The sequence below is a fragment of the Euleptes europaea genome, chromosome 2, assembly GCF_029931775.1.
Source record: "Euleptes europaea isolate rEulEur1 chromosome 2, rEulEur1.hap1, whole genome shotgun sequence".
Lineage (NCBI taxonomy): Eukaryota > Metazoa > Chordata > Lepidosauria > Squamata > Sphaerodactylidae > Euleptes > Euleptes europaea.
This window is the reverse complement of record NC_079313.1, coordinates 48,283,966-48,310,182: the sequence shown is the minus strand read 5'-3', so window position 1 is coordinate 48,310,182 and position 26,217 is coordinate 48,283,966. Positions and strand designations below refer to the sequence as shown.

The following is a 26,217-nucleotide window of genomic DNA, read 5'->3' as shown; positions in this document are numbered from 1 at the left end:
CAAATAAAGCTGCGTTGTTGAGCTTGAAGTGCTTGCTGTATTATTTAGTAGCCAATGATAAATAACACAGTCGGAGGTTGGAAGATTAACAATCTGTTTATTGTGGCCAAAATAATGCAGTTGGGTGTGATTGCCCCAAAGAGCAGGACAATCCACACACCAGAACAAAGGATTGCCACTACATTTATAACCTCTGGTCAGCGGTGTTACAACACACGCAATACAGAGCCTAGCCCCACAAAGACCCAATGATGGACACCTTTGGGTTAGCATAGGCCTATCAGTGGGAGTTGAGGCGGGGAGTCAGGTGGCTACACGATCTGGGGCGGGGAACCGACACTTAACATTCCTTAAGCGGTAGGTAATTCTGGGCCGTGTATTGGTGGAAGGCTGTACCAGACCCAGAGCGCCTGATTGAAGGCCTCATGACTCCCGGGTGCCACCTCCCCAAAGCCCTCGCGCGTGTGTGCACATGGATACAGAGCGTTCCAAACCAGCTTTTATACTCCAGGCCTAGCATTTCCATAAGAGCAAGTATGCAGGCCGAACACCAACGCACCCGTTCAAATAAGAATAACGATCGCAGGCATTACAAACTCCGTCTCCGATCGGGTGACTCCTTCCCCCGCGGGCTTAACAGGTGGCAAACCTGGGCTGCTTCTGCAGAACGTGTGAAAGGGCTCCAACGAAGGTCATGTAGGGGCCATGGGGTTTTTTATTTTGGGTTATGGTTCGAAGGTGGAAGAAGGGGCTCCTCTTCTCCCAGGATATTGGGCGGTGCGCGCGCGTGCGTCGGGGCAGTCGGTCGCCCCAGACTGCCCGTTCTGGATCCCGGGCGGCCGCCTGGCTCGTAGCCTTCGGGCCGGACCCTGCCCCGCAGGCCGCTCCCGCGCGCCATCCCCTGCCTCCGCGCCGCGTGCGCGCGTGCTTGCCGCGCGCTCTGCTGCTGCTGCCGCCGCCGCCGCCGCCTCCACCCCCGGCCGGTGCGGGTCCGCGCGCCTCCATTCGCGCGCCTGGCTGCGAGGAGGAGGAGGATGCTGCTGCTCGCTCCCTCCGCGCTGCCCTCCTGCCGGCAGAGCCCCTCTCGCCGCCGCCGCTGACGGGGGAAAGCCGCCTCGGGGAGCCGCCGCCGCCCCTGCGGTTGGATGGCGAGACCCTTGGCTTCCCCCTCGCTCATGGTGGCAGCCAAGGCGCTGCTGTTCTGGGCTCTGGTGTACAGCTGCTGCGCCCTCTGCGCCGGCCTGCAGCTGCTGAAACTTTTGTGGAGCCTCGCGACGAGGCCGGCCAAGACCTTCCAGCGGCCCGCCCGCGACAACCCGCCCGCCTGCCTCAACGACCCCTCCTTGGGGACGCACTGCTATGTCAGGACCAAGGTACAGCGGGCTGCGTGCGGGCGTCCGGGGGAGGAGGAGGCTGGAGAGGAGAGCCCACTTGGGTGGCCGCAGGCCGACCAGCGGCTGGCTCGAGCCCCTGCCTTTGCAAAACGGGGGGACGCTTGGCGAGATCGGGGGTTGGCTGCTTGCCGCCTCCCCCCCCCCCCCGAGGTGCCTCGCTGCCGAAAGAAAAACAATCCGGAAGGTCTGCCCCCCACAGCAAATGGAAATAATTCCCAGTGGGTCGCCGTGTTCGTCTGTCTGCAGTAGCAGAAAAGGGCAAGGGTCCAGGAGCACCTTCAAGACTAAGGCCATTTATGCACGGGGGGATTTGCCTTGGATTTGCCACTCTCTAGATGCACATTTTTCCCATGCCAATTCTCAAAACTCTGCATGGGGGCTTATTGTTGAGTTTGGACAATTTGGATGGGGAAAAGGTGCATCTAGAGAGCAGCAAATCCAAGGCAAAACCTCCCGTGCATAAATGGCCTAACAAAAATATTGTCTGGCAGGGTATGAGCTTTCGTGCGCCACAGCTCACTTCTTCAGATCCCTTGAGTATTTCTGTTCGTCTTTAAGGTGCTACTGGGCTCTTGCCTTTTCCCGCTGCAGCAAACGGAGAGGGGTCACGGGTTTCTCCGCTTTGGAGCGGGGGTGATGGATGCTTGCCTCGCTGATCTATTGCGGGAGGGGCTTTGGAAGAGGCAAAGGGCCCCCAGGGGGCGATCCCGTTTTGACGTCCGCGCACCTACCAAAGCTGGTGGGGTCTCTGGTGCGCGGCGGCTTTTTTATTGGCTGCGTGGGCTTCAGCACGGTTGGGCGGTGCTGTGGACCATCAGGGTGACCGCTGGGACGGATGGGAGGGCTGGCGCAGGGCGATGACACCGGCGGTCCGCCCGCCTGGAGTTAAGTGGGGTTGTTTTGCCTGCAGAGAAAATACCGATTAAAACAACCAAATCCGTCTTGTGGCTCTGTGAGAAAGGCAGGCTGTAAATGAAGTACAGAAATACGGAAATATGCAGAGCAAGAGAGTTGAAGAGAGATGGACAGGAGCTTCCTCAACCTTAGTAGATACTTGGGGGGGGGGGGGAGTCTTGGGGCTTACCAAAGCTTATCCCACCGTCGTTAGCTTGTGCAAGTCAGATCTGCAGGTAATGAGTCAAAGTTAAATGGGAAATATCCATTCCTTGTATACTACATGTCACCTTTTGGTGAGAAGTCTGTTGTGGTGCAGTTTCTTTTGCCCTAGCCCAGGGGTGGGGAACGTCAGGCCCGGGGGCCATTTAAGGCCCGCGAAACCATTTGGTCTGGCCCTTTGTGGGTCCTGGCAGATCTGTAGTTCAGAAGCATCTAAGACTGGTGATCCGCCCCCCTCCCGCGGACAGGAATAGCCTCTATTCAAGGCTGATGTGAGTATGTTTTGCTGAGAAAAGGCATCCTTTCCCCCCCTTGCAGAAGAGTCTTTAGCTATGGAGCTGCTAGGACCGCCGAAGAAACTGGGTTAACCCTTTCCCACCAGGCCATGGATAAATGTATTCCCGGTTGGATGCCTGCCTGCTTGCCCATGCCGGCGGGGGGGGGGTGTCATCTGGAGCAGCTGCCTGCTTGGGGCTTGGTTGGCTAATTTTTAAGTTGATAATTTTGTATGGCCCGCGAATGATGTTATAAATATCCAAATATCCAAATGGCCCCTGCTCTTCAAGCCTAGGCATGGATAATGCATGCTCCAGTGCACAGAAGGTTGGTTCTATGTGCCCACCATTAAAGGTAAACGTCCCCTGTGCAAGCACTGGGTCATTTCTGACCCATGGGGTGACGTCACATCCTGACGTTTACTAGGCAGACTTTGTTTTTTACAGGGTGGTTTGCCAGTGCCTTCCCCAGTCATCTTCTCTTTACCCCCTGCAAGCTGGGTACTCATTTTACCGACCTTGGAAGGATGGAAGGCTGAGTCAACCTTGAGCCGGCTACCTGAAACCGACTTCCGTTGGGATCGAACTCAGGTTGTGAGCAGAGCTTGAACTGCAGTACTGCAGTTTACCACTCTGCGCCACGGGGCTCCTATGTGCCCACCATTAGGGAGCTGAAAGTGGGTGAGCTTGAGGCAAAATCTGGAGAGGCTTCTTATTAGGCCTGAGTCAAATATTACTTTTGTACCCTTGCACATGATGGATTGATGGATTCATGACTTGCAATTTCACTTATTTGCGGTTTGCAGCCTGATCATGTGATGTGACATGATGCTTCCTCCCCTTTATGGTGCTGAAAAGCCAAGTAACTGATGCAGAGCGTGGAAATGGGGGAGGGGGAGAAAGGTGATAAGCAGGGGTAGCACTGACTGGTATTACCATACTATCTCCACTGCTAATATGCTTAATTAAATTATACATCCAGAGTGAATTCAATATCAACTGCCTCTGAGTACAACAAAAATAAATTCATGTATACTATGAAGTATTAAGGAGGCAATTCATCGGAAGCAAAGAATTGACATATTTAAAGTTATGCTAAGTCTATGAAACCATAAAGATCTGATCTGAATTCTTCAGCTAGAAGTTGTTTTCACATGCATCTAAAATTCAGACAGATTTAAAAAAACAGTTGTTTATAGAGAGATTGTATTTCATACCATTGAACTGTGTGACTTACTTCTCAGATCCAAATAATCTGTTCCAAACTAGAGTCCCACACAAAGAATATGACTGTTTTCAATGAATAAAGCACTCTTAGGAATTCTGTCAGATGTGGGAAAACAACTGCAAGACCTACCAGTTACTGAAACAAGGGCACCTCTCATCACCTGGGAGGCCAAACTGTTAGTGTGCGTGCAAACATATTTTAAACTAAGACTTGTGGTCCTCCCTCTAGCCTCAGAGTGAGCCCATTCCTGCCACAATGTGCTGACAGACATACTTATCAGCTATCTGGACTCTGATTCAGTCATCTGTTTCCTTCCCACCATGCAGCCCACCTTTTAAAAACATTTCTAAACCATCACTTGAACATTTATTCCTCTTTGTTACTTCAAAGGGTTTGTTACTTCAGTTTTATTCTTTTAAGGCACGTAATTTTAAAAGGCATTGCAAAATTATTCTGAAAATGAGATGTGTTTGTGATTGTTGACGTAACATATTCCAGCCAATCAGCACTGTGCGTAGTCAGCTTGAACAGAAGATTGGTAAAAGATGTTTTTCTAAGCTCTATCCAGAAGAGGAAATAGTTTTTTTCTGAACTTAGCATCTTGAGTCCTTTCCCACAACAGCTCAACCACTTAGTTCCCATAGGTTCATATGTATTTTCTAGGTCAGGTGGGATAGTATTCTAGAGGAAGAGAGGGTTATGTACTCCAGTGTTGGGAACTCAGCACAGATTCCTTGCTTAGTCTGTGACTGCTGTCAAAGGGGACCCTTACTTATTTTATTCCTCTCCTGATCTCAAGATTTTGTGTTCTCCATGAAGTCACCAGGAACTAACCCTGCTGACAAGCCCATTGCCACAAAACCCAACAGGAGTCCATGTATTTGCCCAGGTATGAGGGCTGATCACCTGCAGTTCAAGAGTGAGTACATACAGGATCAGCGCCTTTTTTTCACCACTTGCCAGAGGCACAGTTCTGATATAAGCTATGGCCCCATAAACGAAGGCAGCCTGAAGAAGACCATTTTGTTGGCTTAGTTCAGACATCTCTGGTTTTCAGGCCCCTTTCTGCCTTTGTTGGCCAACTTGATTAACTCCTTTCTTGCTGACTTCATGATCTGGTACAGTTTTGGGCTGATTGTATTCTTGGGATCCTGCTTAACCACTGTCCTTCTGGGTTCTCTCACCATTTTTTGCCATCACCCTCATTTATCAATGTGAAAGGCTGCCTGTGAGCTCTATAACTTTCATTTAGACTCAGTGCCTGAAAGGATCCTGGCCAGGACATGCTCTGTCTGTGTACTTGATCTTCCACACTGATAAGATACTGCTGGGTGCAATCATAATGGTCTATGTAGAAAGATGAAATATTTATTGGTTAGCCCAAATTAAGATTTATTTTAATATTTCAGATTTCTTGGTAGGACTGTAACTTGCTTAGGAAACTTTCAAGCGATTTCTGTCCTTATACATTTTCTTGATCACACATAAAAAGAACTGAGTTATCTACAACGAGAAATGGTCCCATTTATCAGTATGTCCACACCCCAAATTTGAATTCGTTTTTACAATTGTGGGTTTCTTCCAAAGAATGCTGGAAATGGTAGCTCTCTTTCTCAGAGAATTTGTATTGCCCTCAGTAACCAGTAGTTCCTTGGGAGAAGCCATGAGACTTAAGTTGGCTTCGAAGTCTACTTAAGTTCTGTAACTATAAAATAATAATTTAGCAGCCAAGTAAACTTTTCTCAATTATCCAGGACATACCCCTGTGACATACTCTTGCAGGGCAGCCGTGTGGTAGTTTCTCACAGCTGTCTGCTGTCAAGCATGAAATGAATGGAGGCTCTCAAGATAGCTACTAATAGACAAAGATCCGCAGTGCCTGACTGGTGTCCTTATTATCAGTCCCAGCAGAGAGCTTGTTTGTTGAACTGAAATAGTACAAGACATCATTTGCCAATTGAAGTAGTGCTATGACTCATTGTGGCTACAGTAGCAAATGTAGCCATTGTTCCTGTAGTAACTAACCTGAGGTATATGCATACCAATTTCATGCAATCTCTGAGAGCAGCAGAGTGATAGAGGACAAATTTTGGCACCACATCTCATTTCCAGCATAGTGTAGTGGTTAGAGTGTCAGACTAGGATCTAAGATGCCCAGATTCCCCACTCTGCCACCGAAGCTCACTGGGTGACCAGGCCAGCCACTTTCTCTCCGCCTAACCTATCTCACAGGGTGGTTGTTATGAGGATAAAGTAGAGGAGGGAAAAACAATGTTGTAAACATTCTTGTGACAATGTTGTAAGGTTCTCTATTGGGGAGAAAAACAGGATATAAATATCTAACAATAATTCCAGGTCTAAGTAGTTTCCTTTTACAGGTGTTCTGTTGCACTTGGCTGCTCGTAATTGAATAGAGTTGCCAGCTCCTGGTTTGGAAATACTTGGAGATTTTGGAGGTGGGACCTAAGGAGGGCAGGGTTTGGGGAGGGGAGGGACTTCAGTGGGGTATAATGCTTTAGAGTCCACCTTCCAAAGTGGCCATTTTCTCCAGGTGAACTGACCTCTGTTGCCTGGAGATCATTTGTAATAGTGTGGGAGGTTGGCAACCCTATCAATGAATGAGAAATGAGGGACCATATTTAGTATAATGTTTTAAGGAGTGAGTTTGATTCTATACAAAATCACAGTGAAGCTGGGCAGACCCAAATTTTCTTTCTCCTCCTATATGTGGAAATTTGCATGTAGAAGGTCCCAGGTTGAATCCTGTTATCTATGGTTAAAGAATTTCAGGTAGCAGGAAAAGACTTTTCTGTTCCAGCAGTCCTTGAAAGTAGCCGCCAGTCAGAGTAAACAAAATTAATCTAGATGGGTTAATGGACTAGCAGCTTCATGTGTTCAAGCAAAATTGGAGATATCCTGCATAAATTTGCATCTGAATACTGCAGTTGTTTGCAACTATTTCCCCCTTTTTGCTGATGCATGTATGTGCCTCAGCAGCATCATTGGAAGAGGCCTTCCCTCCAATTTGAGGTACAGAGAAGAATGCATCTTTTAGCAAGGTGTAACCCTCTTGTGGATTAAGAATTACTTGCATTTAAAAGATTATATATATTTTTAATCTGATTCCCAATTAATCAGGGGCACATTTTTTTAATCGACCTAAAGATTTTAAATTAATTTTGGCTGCAATCTTAAGGATACTTTTCTGGGAGTAACCTCATTGAATAATATGTCACATACTTCTCAGTAGACCTTTTAAGATAGCTCCCTAAATGTTACAGACAAGGTGAATTTCCACTTCAAGATGCTGAGGAATAGTACTGTGGACAAAACCAATTTTAAAATTAGCAGAAAGGAAGGGAGGTAGCAAAGAAAAACAAAATGGGATAGAACATGTCTGGCCTTTCTGATATAGAGGAGATCTTCCCTTTGGGACTTATCAATAGCGTTCCCAACTCACTCTTTGCTACTGGTGGGAGGTTTTTGGGGCAGAGCCTGAGGAGGGCAGGGTTTGTGGAGGGGAGGGACTTCAGTGCTGTAGAGTCCAATTGTCAAAGCAGCCATTTTCTCCAGGTAAACTGATCTCTATCGGCTGGAGATCTATTGTAATAGCGGGAGATCTCCAGCTACTACCTGGAGGTTGGCAACCTTACTTATCAAATGCAAGTATTATTGAGTCTTAAATTCAGTTTGTCAGTTGGGGAAAAAACCTTGCTTGTTTAGTATTGAGGTACCTGAGCATTCTCTTGTGAATACAGAAATACAGTTTGTCTTCTCTTCCAGGATTCTGGATTAAGATTTCACTATGTGGCTGCTGGCGAGAGGGGGAAACCACTAATGCTGCTACTCCATGGCTTTCCAGAGTTCTGGTAAAACTCTCTGCTTTCCTTTCCTTTTGTAAGCTAATACCACATTGGCACCTGACTGCATAAGTAAAATCAGTAAATCCATTGTGCTTTTCTTATTTATTTTTATTGTTACTCCACTTTGTCTAATAGGTCTGTAGTGAATAGCTGTTATGTATAATAAGGATCATCCCATGATAATTATTGTGATAGTACGTACTGCACACACTGCTGGGAACATAAATTGTGGTACAATTCCATGTAATCCCGGTTTAAAGATTCCAAATCTCATCATAGCTTTGCTGCTAAGTGATGTCAATCCAAGTTGCCTTCTTTAGTGAATTTTTCCATGTTGACATGAAAAAAAAAAAGACAAAGCTTAATGAACCAAAAGTTGAAGTTATAAAGAAAAGGTGGTAGTTGCAAAGATAAATATTTATTGTCCAAATGAAAGATAAATCCCAATGTATTTTGAATTCATTCTTTATGCATCAGTTTTCAAACATTTCAAAAGCATGTTTGGAATTTGTCTGTAATACAGATTATACAGAAACAGCCAACTGTCTTTGTAACTTCTGGTTGACATTTTAGAAACTGTAAGAAAAATATTAAATATAATTATAATATTTATATATAGTATTATAGTAGCAAGTGGGGGTAATAGGGAACTGTACTAGTAAATAATAATATAGGCCTACTACTACATAATAAAGATGAGTATTTTTTAAAGTAATTTTATAATGGGATCAAAATAAATAAATTATGTATTACATGAAATCAATCAGTAGGCATAAGACTCATACCCTCAGTCTATGCTGCCTGATCATCAGTCTACTACAAGCACTCTTTAATATTAGATAACAGGTACAACAGCTTGACCTACATTCAACTGTGCTGCACTGCAGTCTGCAGCTGCATGCTACATGTTGCCATGCAACCAGTCCATGCAGAATGTAGGCACCTAAATATAGAAATGAGCAAACCAGTGATATTTTAGGGAGCAGGCTAGGAGGCGGGGCCCATTATTTACATCATAGGAGCCTACACAACACAAAACATTGTTGCTGTATGTAGGTTTTATTTTATTTGTTTTTTATCTTATATTTTGGAAATGTACATCCAGGTTTTTTTTCTTTAAATTTTTTGGGGGGGTCCAAGAGAGTGGGGCCCTAAGCTATCGCTTGTTTAGCTTATATGTAAATCCGGCACTGGTGTGTGTGTGTGTGTGTATACACTCACTCATACACACACACACTTGTGTATATGTGTGGATATATATAACCATTTCCAATGGTAACAACACCGTTCATGTCTGTACCTAATAAATGTACATCTGTCAGATATATTGGGGGGATGGAGTTGTCCCCAGTGCACTAGTCTTGTGATTCAGAAATGGGATCCATGCTGAAATAAGGGAAGGAAATGGCAGGGGGCAGTGAGGTGCAAACTGCAAATGAAGAACAGCTTTGCTTTGCAGATGCCAGACGTCAGGTCTTGCCAGTAGCTGAAATTGGAAGAGGGGAGGATGAGCAGTGACTATCAGCTTCTTAGGAGTAACAACATACTCTTGGGCAAGGTACTGCTTAGGAATATGAAGATTAGAACAGGAAATGTATGCGGATTGGAAAGCTCCCTGTAAGAGACAGAAGAAGAGAGAGCCCCCAAATTAAGGATAACCTAAGGTCCTTTCAGATTAGGGTTGCCAACCTCCAAATGGGGGCTGGAGATCTCTTGGAATTACGACTGATCTCCAAACTACATAGATTGCTTATTAAAACATTTATTCCAGTTCTCCTGGAGAAAATAGTTGCTTTGGAAGGTGGACTATGTGGCATTATACCTAACAATGCCCTTTCCCTCCCTAAACTCTAACCTCCTTAAACCCCAAACCCTGAAATCTCTGGGTATTTCTGAACCTGGAGTTGGCAACCTTATTTCAGATCAATCCTATGAGCAAGGAGGAGGTGGCTTATTCCTCCTTTTGAGACCTTGGGCAGCCATCTTGAGTGAACCTCAAGGTCAATCTCACTGGGGCATGTGAGGCATATCATCCTCCATATGTATCACTTTTTTTCTAGCAATGATAATTTAGCTGGGTTGCCTGTTGGTAGCACTGTATGAGTTCAAGGGTCATCCCCTAGCATTAGGGCTGCCAGTCCCTGCCAGGGGAGATACCTGATACTGGCAGCATCCGCACATAGTTGGGTATTGCACTGACATTTCACTAGAGATATAATTCAAAAAAGAATTGTCTTGTTGGTACAGGAAAATCCAGTTGTGAATTATAGTTGTAATGCAATGACAGCACAATACATGGATGCAGCCAGTGTAATGCTGCATAGGAGCCCACAGAAATGCTTCCATGACTGGGCCTTGCTGCTACCAATGGTGCCTGGTTCTGCCTTTACTGCTTTCTCTCTGAAGAAGAAGAAGAAGAGTTGGTTTTTATATGCCAGTTAAATTTGATCCAATCACCCATTGATGTTGCTTCAGACAAGTGACTAACTTGGTTTGTTCACACGTCTAGAGTTTGGATGGAATTCTAGAGCAACATGCTGGCATCACTTAATGGGTTTGCGTCAATGCCACTATGTCAATTTCCCCACCATTTTTCTCCTGGTGCTGCACTGGGTAAGAGCAGGAGGCCAGGGTTAGCAGGCAGGACTTCCGACTATAGTAGGGGAGCCTGGCTTCCCTACCCCTAATGTACTCTGACTCAATTAGCTGTTCCTGTTTAGTACAAATTATGGTTTAGTGTGAAATCTAAACTGGCAAAGTATGGTCTGAGTGTACGGTGACTTGCAACCTGATAGGAAGGGCAAATCATGGTTTGTTGGTTTGGGTATAACTGCTGACTATTGCTTTGTATTAAACATGAAGTAACTAATTAAACATGTGTGTCATCCTAAGCACATTTCCCCCTTTCTAAGCCCATTGATTTAAATTGATTTAGAAGGACATAACTCTGTTTAGGACTGCACTATGGGAGTGCTTGGGAAGAGGAGAGAGTGGGGGATGTGAAATACAAGCCTGGGGTATGGTGTGTGTGTGTGTGTGAGAAGTGCCTTCAAGTCGCAGCCGACTTATGGCGACTCCTTTTGGGGTTTTCATGGCAAGAGACTAACAGAGGTGGTTTGCCAGTGCCTTCCTCTGCACAGCAACCCTGGTATTCCTTGGTGGTCTCTCATCCAAATACTAACCAGGGCTGACCCTGCTTAGCTTCTGAGATCTGACGAGATCGGGCTAGCCTGGGCCATCCAGGTCAGGGCTGGTATTATGTGTACACCAGCTCTATATGACATGAGGTCCATAACTCTGTTCACAAGTTACAGTGAATACATGTACAATCTGTGTACAGAGTACTCTTTATTTTTCTTTATACATGTGTTCACTCATTCTCATGTTACATTCTATGCATGTCCTGCTGAATATGTGATTTAAGCTTCACATTTATCCAGGTAACATGTGTTGGCTCTTTCTTACAAACAGGTATACACAAGTACGTTGTACATGTGTCCAGCCCTAATCTGATCTCGTAAGAAGATCTCAGAAGCTTGTTTGGGGGCTTCCTAGAGGCACCTAGTTGGCCAGTGTGTGAACAGACTGCTGGACTTGATGGACCTTGGTCTGATCCAGCATGGCTTTTCTTATGTTCTTAAGCTAGCCTGATCTCGTAAGATCTCAGAAGCTAAGCAGGGTCAGCCCTGGTTAGTATTTGGATGGGAGACCACCAAGGAAATCCAAGGTTGAGATGCAGAGGCAGGCAATGGCAAACTACTTCGGAACATCTTTTGCCTTGAAACTTCCATAGGGTTGCAGAGTGGAGCTGCTACTGCCTGTCCTTTATATAGCCCCCACATTTTAAGTAGATTGGACCTCAGGTCCTACTCCCAAATTTCTAGGAATTTCGCAACCCGGACTTGGCATCCCTACTGTGAGAAATATGTTAATACTACTCTAATATTGTGTGATATGTTGATAGAAGTCGCCTTCCAGAAATATTCCTTGGGCATTCCCAAAATAGATGCAGTTATTTATCCTTGAGGAAGTAAAGGCAACATCTAAGATTTCCATCTATTTCCTTTCATTGCAGATATCAGAAAGTGCAATTCTAGAATGTTTTTCTTTTTACCATGGTAACGGTTGGGCTGGTGATTCTGTCTGTTTTCCCCCCCCTCAGAGCATTATTTAACTTTTCCTTAAGTATTCAGTGTTTGCAGGAACATTCTGGATTTACATTTGCCATGTGGAGACACAGACCCCATTCAGACCTTCACAGAATAAGTAAGCTAGTATAGTAGTTAGTTTGGCTAGGATCAGAGAGACCCCAGTTCAAATCCCCACTCTGTCATGAAGCTTGCTGGGTGACCTTGGGCCAATCAGTCTCTCAGCATAACCTGACTCACAGGGTTGTTGTAAGGATAAAACGGACAAGAGACAACCACGTACACTACCCTGAGCTCTTTGGAAGAAGGATAGGATAAACGTGGACTAGGTAGATAGCAATGTACTGTGGCTGAGCAGGTGCTCCGTATCCAATAAGTGTTCAGATTTTACAATGTTGGGTTTGAGGTATCTTTTACTATAATGTTTAAATGTCTGTAATGTTTAGATGTCTACGGAATTGCCCGAGGACATGTGATGCTTTTATATTGTGAAGCTAAGTTAGGTCTTTAAGTGGTTGGATGGAAGACTGAAAGGTTCTAAACTTCTCAAAGGAAGTAGGAGAGATGCATAATACATACTATTTAAATGGTCTGTCTTAAATGGGTTTGCATAAAATATTACGTATATAACATTAGCAAAAGTTAGGTGGTTGACTTAAATCCACCAAAAACAGTGAAAGCTCTGGGAAACTGGAGCCAACACTGAAAAAAAGGATTCCCACTATGTTTCATGGGAACTGGAATGTTTTGGAAGAACACTCACCAAAGTAGGGCAACAAGGGAACACATGATCAATACAAACAGGAATGGGTAGAAGAAGACGAAGAGTTGATACCCCACTTTTCTCTCTAGGGTTGCCAACCTCCAGGTACTAGCTGGAGATCTCCTGCTATAACAACTGATCTCCAGCCAACAGAGATCAGTTCACCTGAAGAAAACGGCCACTTTGGCAATTGGACTCTATGGCATTGAAGTCCCTCCCCTTCCCAAACCTCGCCCTCCTCAGGCTCCACCCCAAAAACCTCCCGCTGGTGGCGAAGAGGGACCTGGCAACCCTATTTCTCTACCAAAAGGAGTCTCAAAGCAGCTTACAATCACTTTCCCTTCCCCCTCCCCATTAAGTTATGGTACAAAGGTAGTGGTAAAATAAATTGTCTCAGAAGTACTGGATACTGTGTGAATCTAAGCAGAGTTAACCTTTCTAACTCCAAATAACCTAGAATGATATAAGTTTGTATAGGATTGCCCTGATTGTGTGGTATATTGGACAAAGATTCGGATATGGAAAATGCAGGTTCAAATCCCCATTTAGCCATGAAGTTCACCAGATGGCCTTTGTTAATCACCATCTCATAGCATAGTCTACCTGACAAGGTTGTTGGGATAATAAAATGGGATATCCCCAAGTATGCCATCTCAAGATCTTTAGAAGAAGCATGGGGTACAATATGAGATAGTTAGGAAGAGAAAAGCCCTGTTCAGACAACAAATTAGTGTATGCGAGGTGGGGGTGGGGAGGAAGCAGGCTCATGGTTGCTAGTCTCAGCATGACCTTTACACATTGATCTAGTCTCCTAAGCATTTAAGCTCTGTACACAATGCTGTTGTAGTGTAGTTTCTGCTCAGACGATCCAATCAGCATTTGGAAGTTGTTGATCAGTGTATTGATTCCTGCACTCGTTGCAGGGAGCAAGTCCAGACGAGCCAACAGGATCAGCATAGAAACACAACATCTTTCCTGCCCCCTACACACTTACTGTCTAGTGCTTTCTCAACTATGTGCAACTGTCCTTAGTATGCCATCTGAAAGTGTCTTAGTTTGCATGTTGCTGTGTATGTTCCTGAACAGTGAGAAGTTCCACAGGCAATGTGACATGATTTAATTTCCTTTGGATGACAGTGCACTGGAGACTTAGGGTGTCTTCGTAATATTTGTTTTATTTATAAATATAAAAGCAAAAAATATATTGGAAGCAGATCGGTACTCCTAAAGCAGTTAGCTAATTCATTAACCCTGCATCAGGTTCCCTTCTGCCTCCAAATGCTTCATCTTCAGCCACCATGCAGCTGTGTTGCATATGTCCAAATCCCGCAAACTCAAAATTGCTAGATTGGCTCCAAAGCAAACTGTATCTCTATACAGTTCCCACTAGCTGGGAAGGTCATTAGCTCTCAAAGGTACAACATGAACTGATCATCCTGAACTATTAGCATGCCCTCATCCTAACAATGGATGGTCTTTCAGCGTTCAGAATTCCATAATTCTACTGAAGGATGTAAACAGTTGATGGCTTCCTTTGTTTATTATCAGAATCCATCATCTTTTGGTCTTTTATCTGCCAAGATCAATATGGGGGCAAAAATATTTAGTTTTCCTATTCATTTTTCTTCCTATTATGATAAATTAGACCTAACAATTCTTTTATTTAGGCAGGGATTTATGGTCCAATCTTATACTGATTTGTGTAAGCTGCTCATATGTAGGGTGTTTAATGGTGCTGTGTTTATAATGTTTTTGTGATGTTATTTTGCTTTTACTCTGTGAACTGCATTGGGCTTCCTTTGGAAGGAAAAGCACTTTATGAATCTTAAGTGACTAGTTTGAACTAAAATTAATTTTCTATTTACTAGGTATTCCTGGCGTCATCAAATGCGGGAATTTAAGAGTGAATACAGAGTTGTGGCTCTGGATTTGAGAGGTTACGGAGAAACAGATGCTCCTGCCCATCGAGAGAACTACAAGCTTGATTGTCTGATTACAGATATAAAGGATATCTTAGAGTCTCTGGGTGTGTTAATAGCAGCTATGCTGCCCAATTTATAATATTTCTGAAAAAGGATTAGGTAGATGAATACAATTTTCCTTTAACAACAGTCCCTTTCATGTGTGATTGCTCATGTGTGTATATATAGCAGTGACACTTTAAAATTCACATAGGCAAATTTGTTGGGTTTATTAAGATGTGATTCGTTCTGAAAAAAGAACAAAATTTGTTAAAACAGCTTAAGAAAGTGTTAAAAGGTGCACTACTCACTTGCTGTTGCAATGTTTAGTTGTAAATTGTAGTTTGCCATTATGGCTGGAAGGGTAAACCATGGTTCAGTGGCTATCCAGAAGTCCAAACCGAATAAACCATAATCTTTAATCCTACTGTTCACAATAAGTACAAACCGTAGTTTGCTGGATCCGATGGTTTACCATGAATGTGGAAATATCTAATTAGAATTACCTGGCCAAACAGTTAGAGGAAAGGGAGAATATAAATCTGAGGATCCCCAAAGCTTGTTCATGCAGTTGCAAACCACGGCTTCCTGTTTTGTCTGAACCCAGCAGTCAAGTGAACAAGTCTTTCCAGGTGACCTCTTTCCCCCCAGTAAAGTACAGTTGTGACTCGTTTGTTATAGGGGATACAGCTGCAGAACATCAGTTGCATAGAAATCTCTTTCCCAGCACCCAAAACTCCTTCTCTACCCACCCTATGTGCAGCCAGTGCTGTCCTTGCAAATTTTGATGGGGAGGATGATTGTTCAGCTGTCACTGGTACTTTCTGTGTGATGACACAACCCTCCACAAACCAACCTTTGTGAAAGTTTGTGCTGTTTTATGAACTTTGCTGGATGAGTTCTCAAGCATGAGTGTATTCATCCAGTCTCCATGAGCAGTGTTCCCTTCAGCTTCCTCAAGTAGTTGTGCGCTCTCACACACTTGTGCTGGATTGTACAGCCGTAACTGCTTTAACAGACAACTGCTTTAGAGACAACAGCAAATTAACAGGTGGCTATTTCTGCAGCAAGACTATTACCCCACCCGTCCCACAAGCACATACAGAGTTGCATGTATAATGAGTAATGTACCCTGGCTGATTTGTAGAAGTCTTACCCTTAAGTAATACCTTTAAAATTCAGTCTGTGGAAGTACTGTCTAAATGGTAAATTAAGTAGGTATTGATTGGATAAGCCCTAATGCAGGGGTGTCAAACTCAATTTTTACAAGGACCGGATATGACATAAATGTCACTTGGCCGGGCCATGCCTTGCCAGTCCATACTGAGAGTAGGAGAGGATGGCTGCCTATATGGTTCGCGGGCCGGGTAAGAGCTCTCAAGGGGCCGGATCTGGCCCTCGGGCCTTATGTTTGACACCCCTGCCCTAATGTTTCTATCTTAACAGACCTGCAAACCAATCTAAAACGGGATTTTGTCCTGAGCAGGCGTTTTGGTGTAAAATATTAAAGACTGCATTTTGCTCTGTTCAGCTTTATTACTCATCCTGCTTGGCCCTGATTACCTGTCCTATGTCCCCATATTTGCCTATACCTGAGTGGTAGGCAGCCATCAAGTGAAAGCCAAAACCTGGAAGTCACAGAACAAGGATCAGAGCCAGTAAAGGCTGTTGTTGTCCAGGCAAAGTCTCAGCATGAAAAGGAAGGCTTTGTATAAGGGAGGAACAATGGCAGGAGCCTTTATAGTACAGGAAACACTACAGTGTATGATTCTGGTGGGTAGGAACTCTTCCAAGAAAATTTGGAACAGTAGTGGTATATAATTGTAATTTTGCATAGTGGCTTGGATCCAGTGATGCACAAGTGGCAACATAAATGGTTGTAGCGCAGTTCCACTTGTGCAAGACCTTGTACAATATCTAGCACTTCCCTCCCTATATAGTGCCCAGAGATTGGTTGCACAACTTCTTGTACAAATGGAAATGCAAGTAGGGTTAGAACAAGTTTGATTTAGTGAAAGACCTACCTCTAGGTTTGCCAGCCCACAATTAGGAAATTCATGGAGATTTGGAGGAGATGGGAGTCTGGGGAGGGCAGAGTTTGGAGAAGGGAGGGACCTCAGCAGGGTATAATGACATAGAGTCCACCCTCTGAAACTGCCATTTTCTCCAGGGGAACTAATATCTGTTGTCTGGAGATGAATTGTAATCCTGGGTGATCTCCAGCCTCCACTTGGAAGTTGGCAACTTTAGCTACCATGGTCTGTTTCATGTGGTTTTGCTTGTGCAGGAACTCTAGTACAAGTGGAAATTTTGCACAGGGTCCAGCCCAGTGTGCTCTGTTATAGCAGATCTCTGTAATTTCCTTGTGTGTCACATTCCCCGACACTTAGAGGCTTACACATAGAGGAAAGCTGCAGAACTAGGAATATGATAGCATGAATGCAGAAGACTTGAAATGTAGAACTGCACAGATGTTCTTTTGGAACTGCACACTTTGGTCATTTATGCATGGTTAGCATGTCCCTGGTTCGTCCTTCTCTTGTCTCACACTTTTGTATCCCAAGATTGGAAACCTTATGCATGGATGTTCTTGTTGTGAAGAAAGTCCTGGGAGTCTCAGGAGCAAAGCATAATCACATTCAGAAATCAGGAAGCGCCTGAGTCCCCACCCCTTTAAATGCCATATCACGGGCAGTAGTGCGTATTCTGACAAAAACATCACCCTGCCCCCTCCCCTTCCTCCCCCCCACCCCGGTGAGTGGCCATTTCACAATCCTTCTCGCAAAATGGAGTACAGAATTGCATCCACAAAAGTAAAAGGGGTGGGTGGGAGACTCTCCATCATACACACACTGCTGAAACTGTCTAGAATAGATGGGATAGAGGCAAGTTCTCCTTTCGTCCCTGAGTCTGTGAATCCTACAAAAGAAAAGGGGGGGGGGAGATTCTCCGTTGTACACACACACTTACACACACACTTGCTGAAACTCACTAAAAAAGAAGCCGCCTTCGCTGGGCTCCCTTGCCGCGTTTTCCCCCCTGCAGCTTTGATGTAATATCGATATATCATCAAATCGCCCAAAAGACTATTTAAAATCACAGAGAGCCATACGAAGCCTAGGATCAAGCACTCGCTCACCCCCCCACCCCGTGGGTAAGTCATCACCCAAATGCAGGAGGGAGAGAAAACATACGATCCTAGGCTTCGCTTGGCTCTCTGCTATTTTGAATAGTATTTTGGATGATATATCAATATTGCATCAAAGCTGCAGGGGAAAAAAATGAAAAAATGCCGTGAGGGAGTCCAAAGAAAGGAGCCAACCGTGACCGCCTCTTTCTCCAGTATGGCTTCCTGGGGCATTGCGGGGGGCGGGGGATGGCTGAAGGCTGGGTGAAGGAGGAGTTGGAGGAGGAGTTGGAGATTGGGGGCATGTATGGACGTGGGACGATCAACCCGCAGCTGAATTATGCACCTACTCACATCCAAGATAATCTCGGAAGAAAACTTAATTTCAGGATAAAACGGATTGGAAAACCCAGGGAAATCGTGGTATGGAAGCAAGCTGAGTGAGCCCCGAGGGAGGGGAACATCATGCTTAACCCCCGTGGAGAACTGAAACAATCTCAGGAGAATCGTGAGATAAGCCATGCATAAACGACCTTTGTGTCTGGCTGCACATTTTTTAAAAGCCCTGCTTGGGGCTGATCATATCAGCTGTGCATAGATCTCTGAGGTCCTAGTTGCAGTTCTGGCAACTACTAAAATCTCTAGCTCTACAGTCTCTTCAGCCCCTCCACACTTCTCAGTGATCCCTGCCTCCTGATCTTGATCAACTGAGGCCTAGTCTACACATGCAGTGGAATGAGGTGGTGCTGAGGATAAAGAATGGATAGCACATTAGATCCTGGAAACGGGTTACTATTTTAAAAGGTCCCCAACACCCATGGTTCTCAAAATGTTGGTCTGGACCCAAAAGTGGCTCACAACTCTCTTGTAGGTGCGTCAGAAAGCTGGAATGGAACAACAATAAGAAGCTAAGCTGGGAGAGGAGGCTCACGAACAAATATGATCTTACCTCAACTCTAAAAAGCAGTCAGTCTCCTGGCAGGAATTTTTTTTAGAGGCCAACCCTCAGGCTGTCTCACCTGTTACGGGCGCCAAATGATGTGTCCCCCCATTAACATAGAGTCCAATGGAGTCAATGAGGACAAGGAGGCTGGTGTGAGCTGTCACGCCTTGCTTTATTGGCCAAGAATTCAGAACCGGGTGATCCAGAAAGCAGACTATGAGCTCTGCAGTCCTATCACACAGAGGGAGGGGCAATGCAAGAGGTTTTATAGACATTTCACATTCCAATCAACATTTGATTGCAGCTCGTCACTGCAATGTCACTAGTCCCCACAGAGCGGGTGGGCATTGCTACATTACTGAACAGAACTCTATTGTTCCTTTGCACGGAGAAACAAAACTTAAAGGAGTAGAGGAGGGAAGGGGGGAGCCAGCCTTTGGAATGTTTGTATGCCTGCTTGCTTGATGCTAAAGAGAGGGGGAGTTGGGACCACTGACAAGCAGCTTCTTTGGGTATGCGTGTAGCTTGTGTGTCTGAATGAGGTTACTCAATCACAACAAAATGGCCATGAAATATAGCCTGTTCCTCAATAATGCTGAATCATATATCTGATTTTTAACCTGGCCCCAGTGTGTGGATTAGGGTTGCCAACCTCCAGGTACTAGCTGGAGATCTGCTGTTGCAACTGATCTCCAGCTGATACAGATCAGTTCACCTGGAGAAAATGGCTGCTTTGGCAATTGGACTCTATGGCATTGAAGTCCCTCCCCTCCCCAAACCCTGCCCTCCTCAGGCTCCACCCCAAAAACCTGTCGCGGGTTGTGAAGAGGGACCTGACAACCCTAGTGTGGATTAAAAAAATCTGTACGATGGGCTCACATAGGCACATCATAGATGATTTTGTAAGCCTGGGGAAAACCACCAAAGAACAGAATTAAATATGTTGAAGGCTAAATACGCCCCTCCCCCCAAAAAAATGGGGTATGCTGATGCATAGACATAAGTCACACATACAGAGAGAGTTTGGGCACCTGACATTTTGCAGCAGACATCCCATGGTGCCAACAAGGAGGTAAGGGGGGCAACAATAGGGAGCAAAAGAAAGGATGTGGGGGCCCTGAGGGGGTGTGGGAAGAGAACATGGGATCCATGAAGGTGAGGAATGACAAGCTGGAGGAAAAGGAACAGTGTGGGGCGGAGAAACAAATCAGGAAATGGTAGGTGGAACAGAAGTAAGAAAAGGAAAAAGGCTGCATGGCTGTGAGGAGGAAGCAGAGAGACAGAATGGGGAAAAGCAGATAGGACCAAAACACAAAAAGTAGGGGGAAGGGAAGGAAGTGGGGGAAAGGGAGAGGCCATGGAGGCTGAGCAGGAGAGGGAAGGAAGTAGAGGGGGAAAGCATGGGGAGGGGGACCAGCAGGGAGGAATGAAATAATCTTGTGAATTCTTGTCGATCCCATTATTATAAATACTAAAAATTAAAAAGTTAGACACAAATTTGTTCAATGCTAATTGATGACTTTTTGTTTTATCTTGGGGAAGGGGAGAATAGCATGAAGTTGCTTTGCAAGTGAGTTTTGGAAAGAGGGTCCCACTGCAAACATTTGCGAACCACTGTCCTACGTGACTAATTCTCAGTAAGTGGAAATATAGCAAATGCCTGGGTAATAACCTTTCTTCCTAATGATCTGTTTATTTACAGGGAGCTTTTTACATGGAGGGCAAAAAAAGTGATCTGAAGTGATGCAGCCTGTTCTGTAACTTTAGGATACTGCTGTCTCATTCTGTTGCAGGCATAAGCCCAGGCCTTACTAACTCCTGGCTCATTTCTGTGCGATGACCAGGTTCCTTGCCGCTTTATAAAAATAAGCCCTACACTCTTTCTTAACCTCTGTGGATCCTCAGGGAAGCCAGGGCATGACTGATCCTTGGCAAAGAACAAGTGAAACTAGAGTTAGGTGTGTGATAAGCCCAATGTTGACACCGTACGTTATGACCCCATTCCTTGCCACTGCAACTCCACTAAATGGTCAGGCTCAGAGTCTGTGAGGTCCATGTTTTTGGAGCTGTAACGATGAAATGTCACAGTAATGCGTTCAAGTAATATAACGTGTTCAAGTAATTTGACTGGGGTTGCTATCTCCAGCTCGGGAGATTCTTGGAGGTGTGCGGGCAGTCACTGGGGAGGTTGAAGTTTGGGGAAGGGAAGGAGCTCAGCAGGGGTGGGATGCTCTAGAATCTGCTCTCCAAAGCTGCCATTTCTTTGAGGGGAACTGATCTCAGTAAAATGAAGATCAATTATAATTCCAGACCCCACATCTAAGTTGGCAACCCTAAGTGTGATATAATATTGGCATATGAAGGAACAGGCTTGCAAGCCCCTCCTGTTCTTTCAAGGTTGGTCCCTGGGAGGTTAGAAGACTCTGCTACCATCTCAGGTCTCCACTCAGCCGTTTCCCTCTCTACCCAGGGGTGCCAAACACTAACTGGGTAACTACCACCACCACCAGTGACTGGGAGAGTGTCTCCTACAAAAAGAACTGGACAGTTAGCATTCTGTACCTGTGTTACCATTTAGAGGTTATACCTAGATGCTGCATCTCCCTTTTCACTCCTTCAACCTAGCACAGGGGTGAGCTACAATAACTTCTAAAATTTTAGCTATTGTGTTCCAAGGATGGCATGCTTGCCCACTGCCCCTCCCCGCTACCACACTTCAGATAGTAACACTGAACAAACGTAGTGCATTTCCAGAGATCAGGCTTAGAGCATTCAGTTTAATACATGAGTAAAAAGAATACACATGGTCTGTTCAAGCATTTAAGCTGAGCAAGGGTATAAAGAAAAGGTTAAAACATGTGGTCTCTTTTCCCTGCCCCACATTTGATACTTAGTCTGAAATGATGTTTTAAATAGGGCAGGCTAGTTTTACTTGAAGTTTCATTAGTTTGAAGTTCAGCATGACCTTAGTTCTCATTGTTGGGGCCTCCCAATTGTCCCCCAGGGAGCCAATGTGGTATAGAGGTTGGAGTGTCAAACTAGGATCTGGGAGACCCAAGATCAAATCCCCACTCTGGCATGGAAGATTGCTGGGAGACCTTGGGCCAGTCATACGCTCTCAGCCATCTTAAACTACACAGGATTGTTGTGAAGATAAAAATGGAAGAATGCTGCAAGCTGCTTTGGTTCCCCATTGGGTAGGAAGGCAGGGTATAAATGAAGTAAATAAATAATCAGTTGAGAACAGGCACATGTACATGGCAGTTGATAGTGCAAGTAATGGGCTCTGGGCACATGACATAGTTCGATATGCACAAATCATACTAGATTTAGCCAGTCCATTTATTCTGCCAGTCACAAATTAGCTATCTACCCCTCTCCCCAGCAAGATTCAAACAGGCATATCTATACGTGCTTCATGCCATACTAGTTGCATGCAGTAGTTGAGATCCAAAGAGCTAATTTAAGGGAGCTCAAAGGCATGTTCTTATCCCGTGGATATTTTGCAGATCCTTGTGGTATATCTTAAAGTCCTCTATTTTACAAGTAATTTGTCTTGTAGCAGAGTGGGCGGGAGGATGAGTGATTATAATGCTTGCTTAGGTGTATGTAACTAGTCTTTGGACCCTGACCAGTACTGGTTTGGATTAAGCTCATATTCAGTATTGTCATCATAGCTATATAACGAAAGGTGCTGAGATTCAGGTTAGCCCAACTATTAGGTAATTTGAGGCAGCTGCTATGGGCAGTACAGTTTGTGTTTGGCAAATGGTCATTTATTGTATTCTTACTGAGTTGGAGTCTGGACAGTATTTAGATTTGTCTAACTGGGTGCCAATATCTCCTGAGCCAGCTAATTTATAGTATTCTACAACAGTGGTCTTCTGTAAAGACAGAAGAACCATTTTGTTCTTTGCTACTTTAATGTAATTATTTTGTGGGTTTGAGACTCAGCACTCAGTAAAGTTCCAAAGGCCTAGCTCACACTGGCTTCACAAATAACTCCTGCAGCTTGTTATGATAATGGCCTAGTCCTCAAGGTCAATCACTCATACCATCTTAATTAGTTGAACCAGTACATCTGTGGAAGGGGGTGAGATCATTCTTTTCTCCTGAGAACATCATTCTAGCTTAGACCGGTCAGAACCATTCAGAGACCTCTCCCAAGAATCCACCATGATGGGATGCTGTGGGTCATCTGACCTGGAGTCACTTTTCCATTAGTTTGGCTAAACAGTATGGTAGTCACGCTTCCTCTATACATCAATTTCAGTGTGTCATTCTGCTGCTTTGAACATCATCTTGGAAGCTTTTAAGATCAATAACTATCTAACAACTTAGTAACTATAAGAAGCCAGCTTGATGTATTGTTTTGCTTGCCTATTGACTCTGTAACTTGCATTTTAACCTCCTTTTGTACTTTTCTATTAATAAAGCTCTTTAAGCTTCATGATTTGTATTGCGTTTACTGACCTAACCCAGTGATTTTGGTTACACTACTGGTACAAGACTGGGGCTCAGTCTTCATATCTTCAACCACAAATCATAACCCTTAAGTAGGTTGTGGACCTGTCTCCCATTGGGTTGTACCTATATAGAGTTGCCATTTTTTGGGTTGCTTTGTGGAAGGACCAGCTACTAGTACACATGCATAGAGAACAGGGACACCACACCTCTTGTCTCTCTTTGCATATGCACTAAGAGGAGCAACAGGACAGTGAGTCAAAGTCATCCAGAGGGGGAGAGGTTTCTTTTTAGCACATGCAGTTGCAGAGAACTTCCTCCCTACGAAAGCTCTCTCTCACCTTTTCTCTCTTTCCCCAGCCTGGGCAGTCCCACTCCCACCTCCAATGTTCAATTAAAGGTCATAACTCTGGATTCTCCCCTTCATGTCATGTGACTGTAATGTCATGTGTTTGCAGCTCAGTGGGTCCCATGCTGCCTCCTGAGAGTTAAAGGTGGGTTTCAGGTCTGGAAGACCACAGTTCTACAGTAAGGTTAAAGACTTACAACTATACCAAGAGAAGGAACATGAGAATTTAGACACTATTACACTATTATCTTCTTTTTCCTCAAATTTCCTGCTTTCTGTGTGCTGTGTTTTCCACTATAATTCTACATTCTTTTAAAAGGTTTATTTATAGAAGCGATCACATAACTTAGGTGGCATAAGAAAAAACAATGAATCTGAGACACTGCTAGGCAATATTCTACAACATGTACTGTCATTTCCTTTGATGTGATAATTTATTTGGAGGTAACTGTTGGTAAACAACTGTTCAAATCTTTTTTTAACTAACAGGATACAGCAAGTGTGTGCTGATTGGGCATGACTGGGGTGGAATGATCGCTTGGCTAGCCGCTATTTGTTACCCAGAAATGGTGATTAAGCTGATTGTTGTTAATTTTCCACATCCCTCTGTTTTTACAGGTGAGTTTGGGGGCAAAATTCAATCTTATGAACATAAGGCCTGCTGAATCCGACCACATGGTTATCTAGTCCAGCATCTAGATGCTTCCAGAAATTCCATCAGCTGGGCACAAGGGCAATAGAGCTCCCTGATTGTTTGTCCCCCTCCCTTCGCCCAGCATTTGTTATTCAGCAGTATATTGTGTCAGAACTGGGCAGTTTCATCTAGCTGTCTTGTCTGATCCCCTTTTAAAGATATCTAAGATCATGGCTAACTACCATCATGTGTGAGCAAATTCAATACATTAATTGTATATTGTGTAAATAAATATTTTCTTTTGTTCTGATCATCTCAATGATTTTAGGCTCCTAGTCCTGATAAACTCTCCTCTGTTTCTGACCTGGGATCTACCAGAATCTCATCCACGTGGAACACAGCATTCTAGTGTAGAAAGGATGGGTGATGCCAGTTTCAGAAAAGAAATGGGAGAAAGCATAGATCCGAGAAAACTGCAAGGAAGTTAGGAGCGCTCTAACAAAAATTAGTTCAAAGGCTGTGCACTGGATAAATGGGGAGCCTCAAGTGCACAGAACACCCAAAACTTCTCTGTATGAAAAGTGTGTGTGTGTGGGGGGGGATTCAGAACTGGAATTTTTAAAAACAACAATAGTACCTTTATTGGCATAGAGAACTGGAATTTGAAGAATTCAAACTGAAATGAAGATGTCTATCACTAAAGTTTTAGGCTCTGCTATCGCAACAACTTCCCATATTTGACCTTGTTAAATTATGCCACCAAATGCTGTGATCTGCTAATGTGAGGAAAGGATGTATACTCGTAGGGTAAAGCGCATATGTACACTGTCGCAAGGTTCAGCCTTCATTTTTTTTTAACCGCTCATTCCTGGCTGATCTGAAGTTGCTTTATGTGTCCCTGAGGATTAAAACCAGAGCATCTTGGGTAGCAGGATGGAGAAAAATCAGATGCCCTACTAACTGCTTTGCTTTTAGCAATATGCATCTAATTTGAGAGTTCATGCTGTAAAATCCGATTCTTTGCCATTGCCTTTATCCCGGTCAATTTTATTTTTACTGTGAGATCCTAAGAATGGTTCTAACAATTATGCTGTTCAAAGAACTATTTGCTAGATCAAATGAATTACTTGCAACACAGATTAGTTCTTCTACATGCTTCCTTCTTGTTTCTGTGAGATTAAGGATAAATTAATTAATTATATTTGTGAATTAGGCAGTTTTACTGTAGTAGTTCCTGGATATACAAAAATAGAGTTTATCAGAATTTCATTAGCTTTTCTTGTTCTTTCATTTTTTTCTTTTTAAGAATACATTCTACGACATCCATCGCAAATGATGAAATCCTCTTTCTACTACTTCTTCCAGATGCCATGGTTTCCTGAACTTATGTTTACAATAAATGATTTCAAGGTGAATATCTAGAAAAAAAACTTGTTGAATATATTATTGATGGGAAAACTGCCCCTCATGGAAAAAATGCAATATAAGAATGAAAGATTTACTTTTAATGCTAAGAAATTGTCTTCAGTGTTTACTGGATTATTAGAATTCTAAGTGTAAAAACACATAGCTGTGTTCTTGTTTTGTGAAATGTATATGCTAGTTTTACATGCCCTATAACACTTGAGACCAGACTTCAATGAATTCACTGGAATGTACCTTTGAGTAAACATGCATGTTAATGTTATCTTCAGAAATACTTTAAATTTTTTGTATGTTATCACCTGTAATCAATAGATCTAATTCTCAACATGACCCCATCTGTGGTTACTTAAATTCAGAGACTGAGGCTATGGACTGACAAGACAGCCAGCATGATATGATGGTTAAGTGTGGTGGTGGACTCTAATCTGGAGAACTAGGTTTGATTCCCCACTCCTCCACATGAGAGGCGGAGTCTAATCTGGTGAACTAGCCTGGTTTCCCCACTCCTACACATGAAGCCAGCTGGG

The 26,217-nt window shown here is 44.0% G+C and overlaps 1 protein-coding gene across 1 annotated transcript in view; it reads left to right on the top strand.

The window, feature by feature from the left end:
* Positions 1-1,145: 1,145 nt before the first annotated feature.
* EPHX4 (epoxide hydrolase 4) overlaps positions 1,146-26,217 on the top strand; it is a 29,685-nt gene continuing 4,613 nt past the window's right edge. The window contains exons 1-5 of the mRNA XM_056844207.1: positions 1,146-1,373; positions 7,797-7,882; positions 14,656-14,813; positions 24,121-24,249; positions 25,572-25,675. Coding sequence (XP_056700185.1) covers positions 1,146-1,373; positions 7,797-7,882; positions 14,656-14,813; positions 24,121-24,249; positions 25,572-25,675 — 705 coding nt within the window. The remainder of the gene's footprint in view (positions 1,374-7,796; positions 7,883-14,655; positions 14,814-24,120; positions 24,250-25,571; positions 25,676-26,217) is intronic.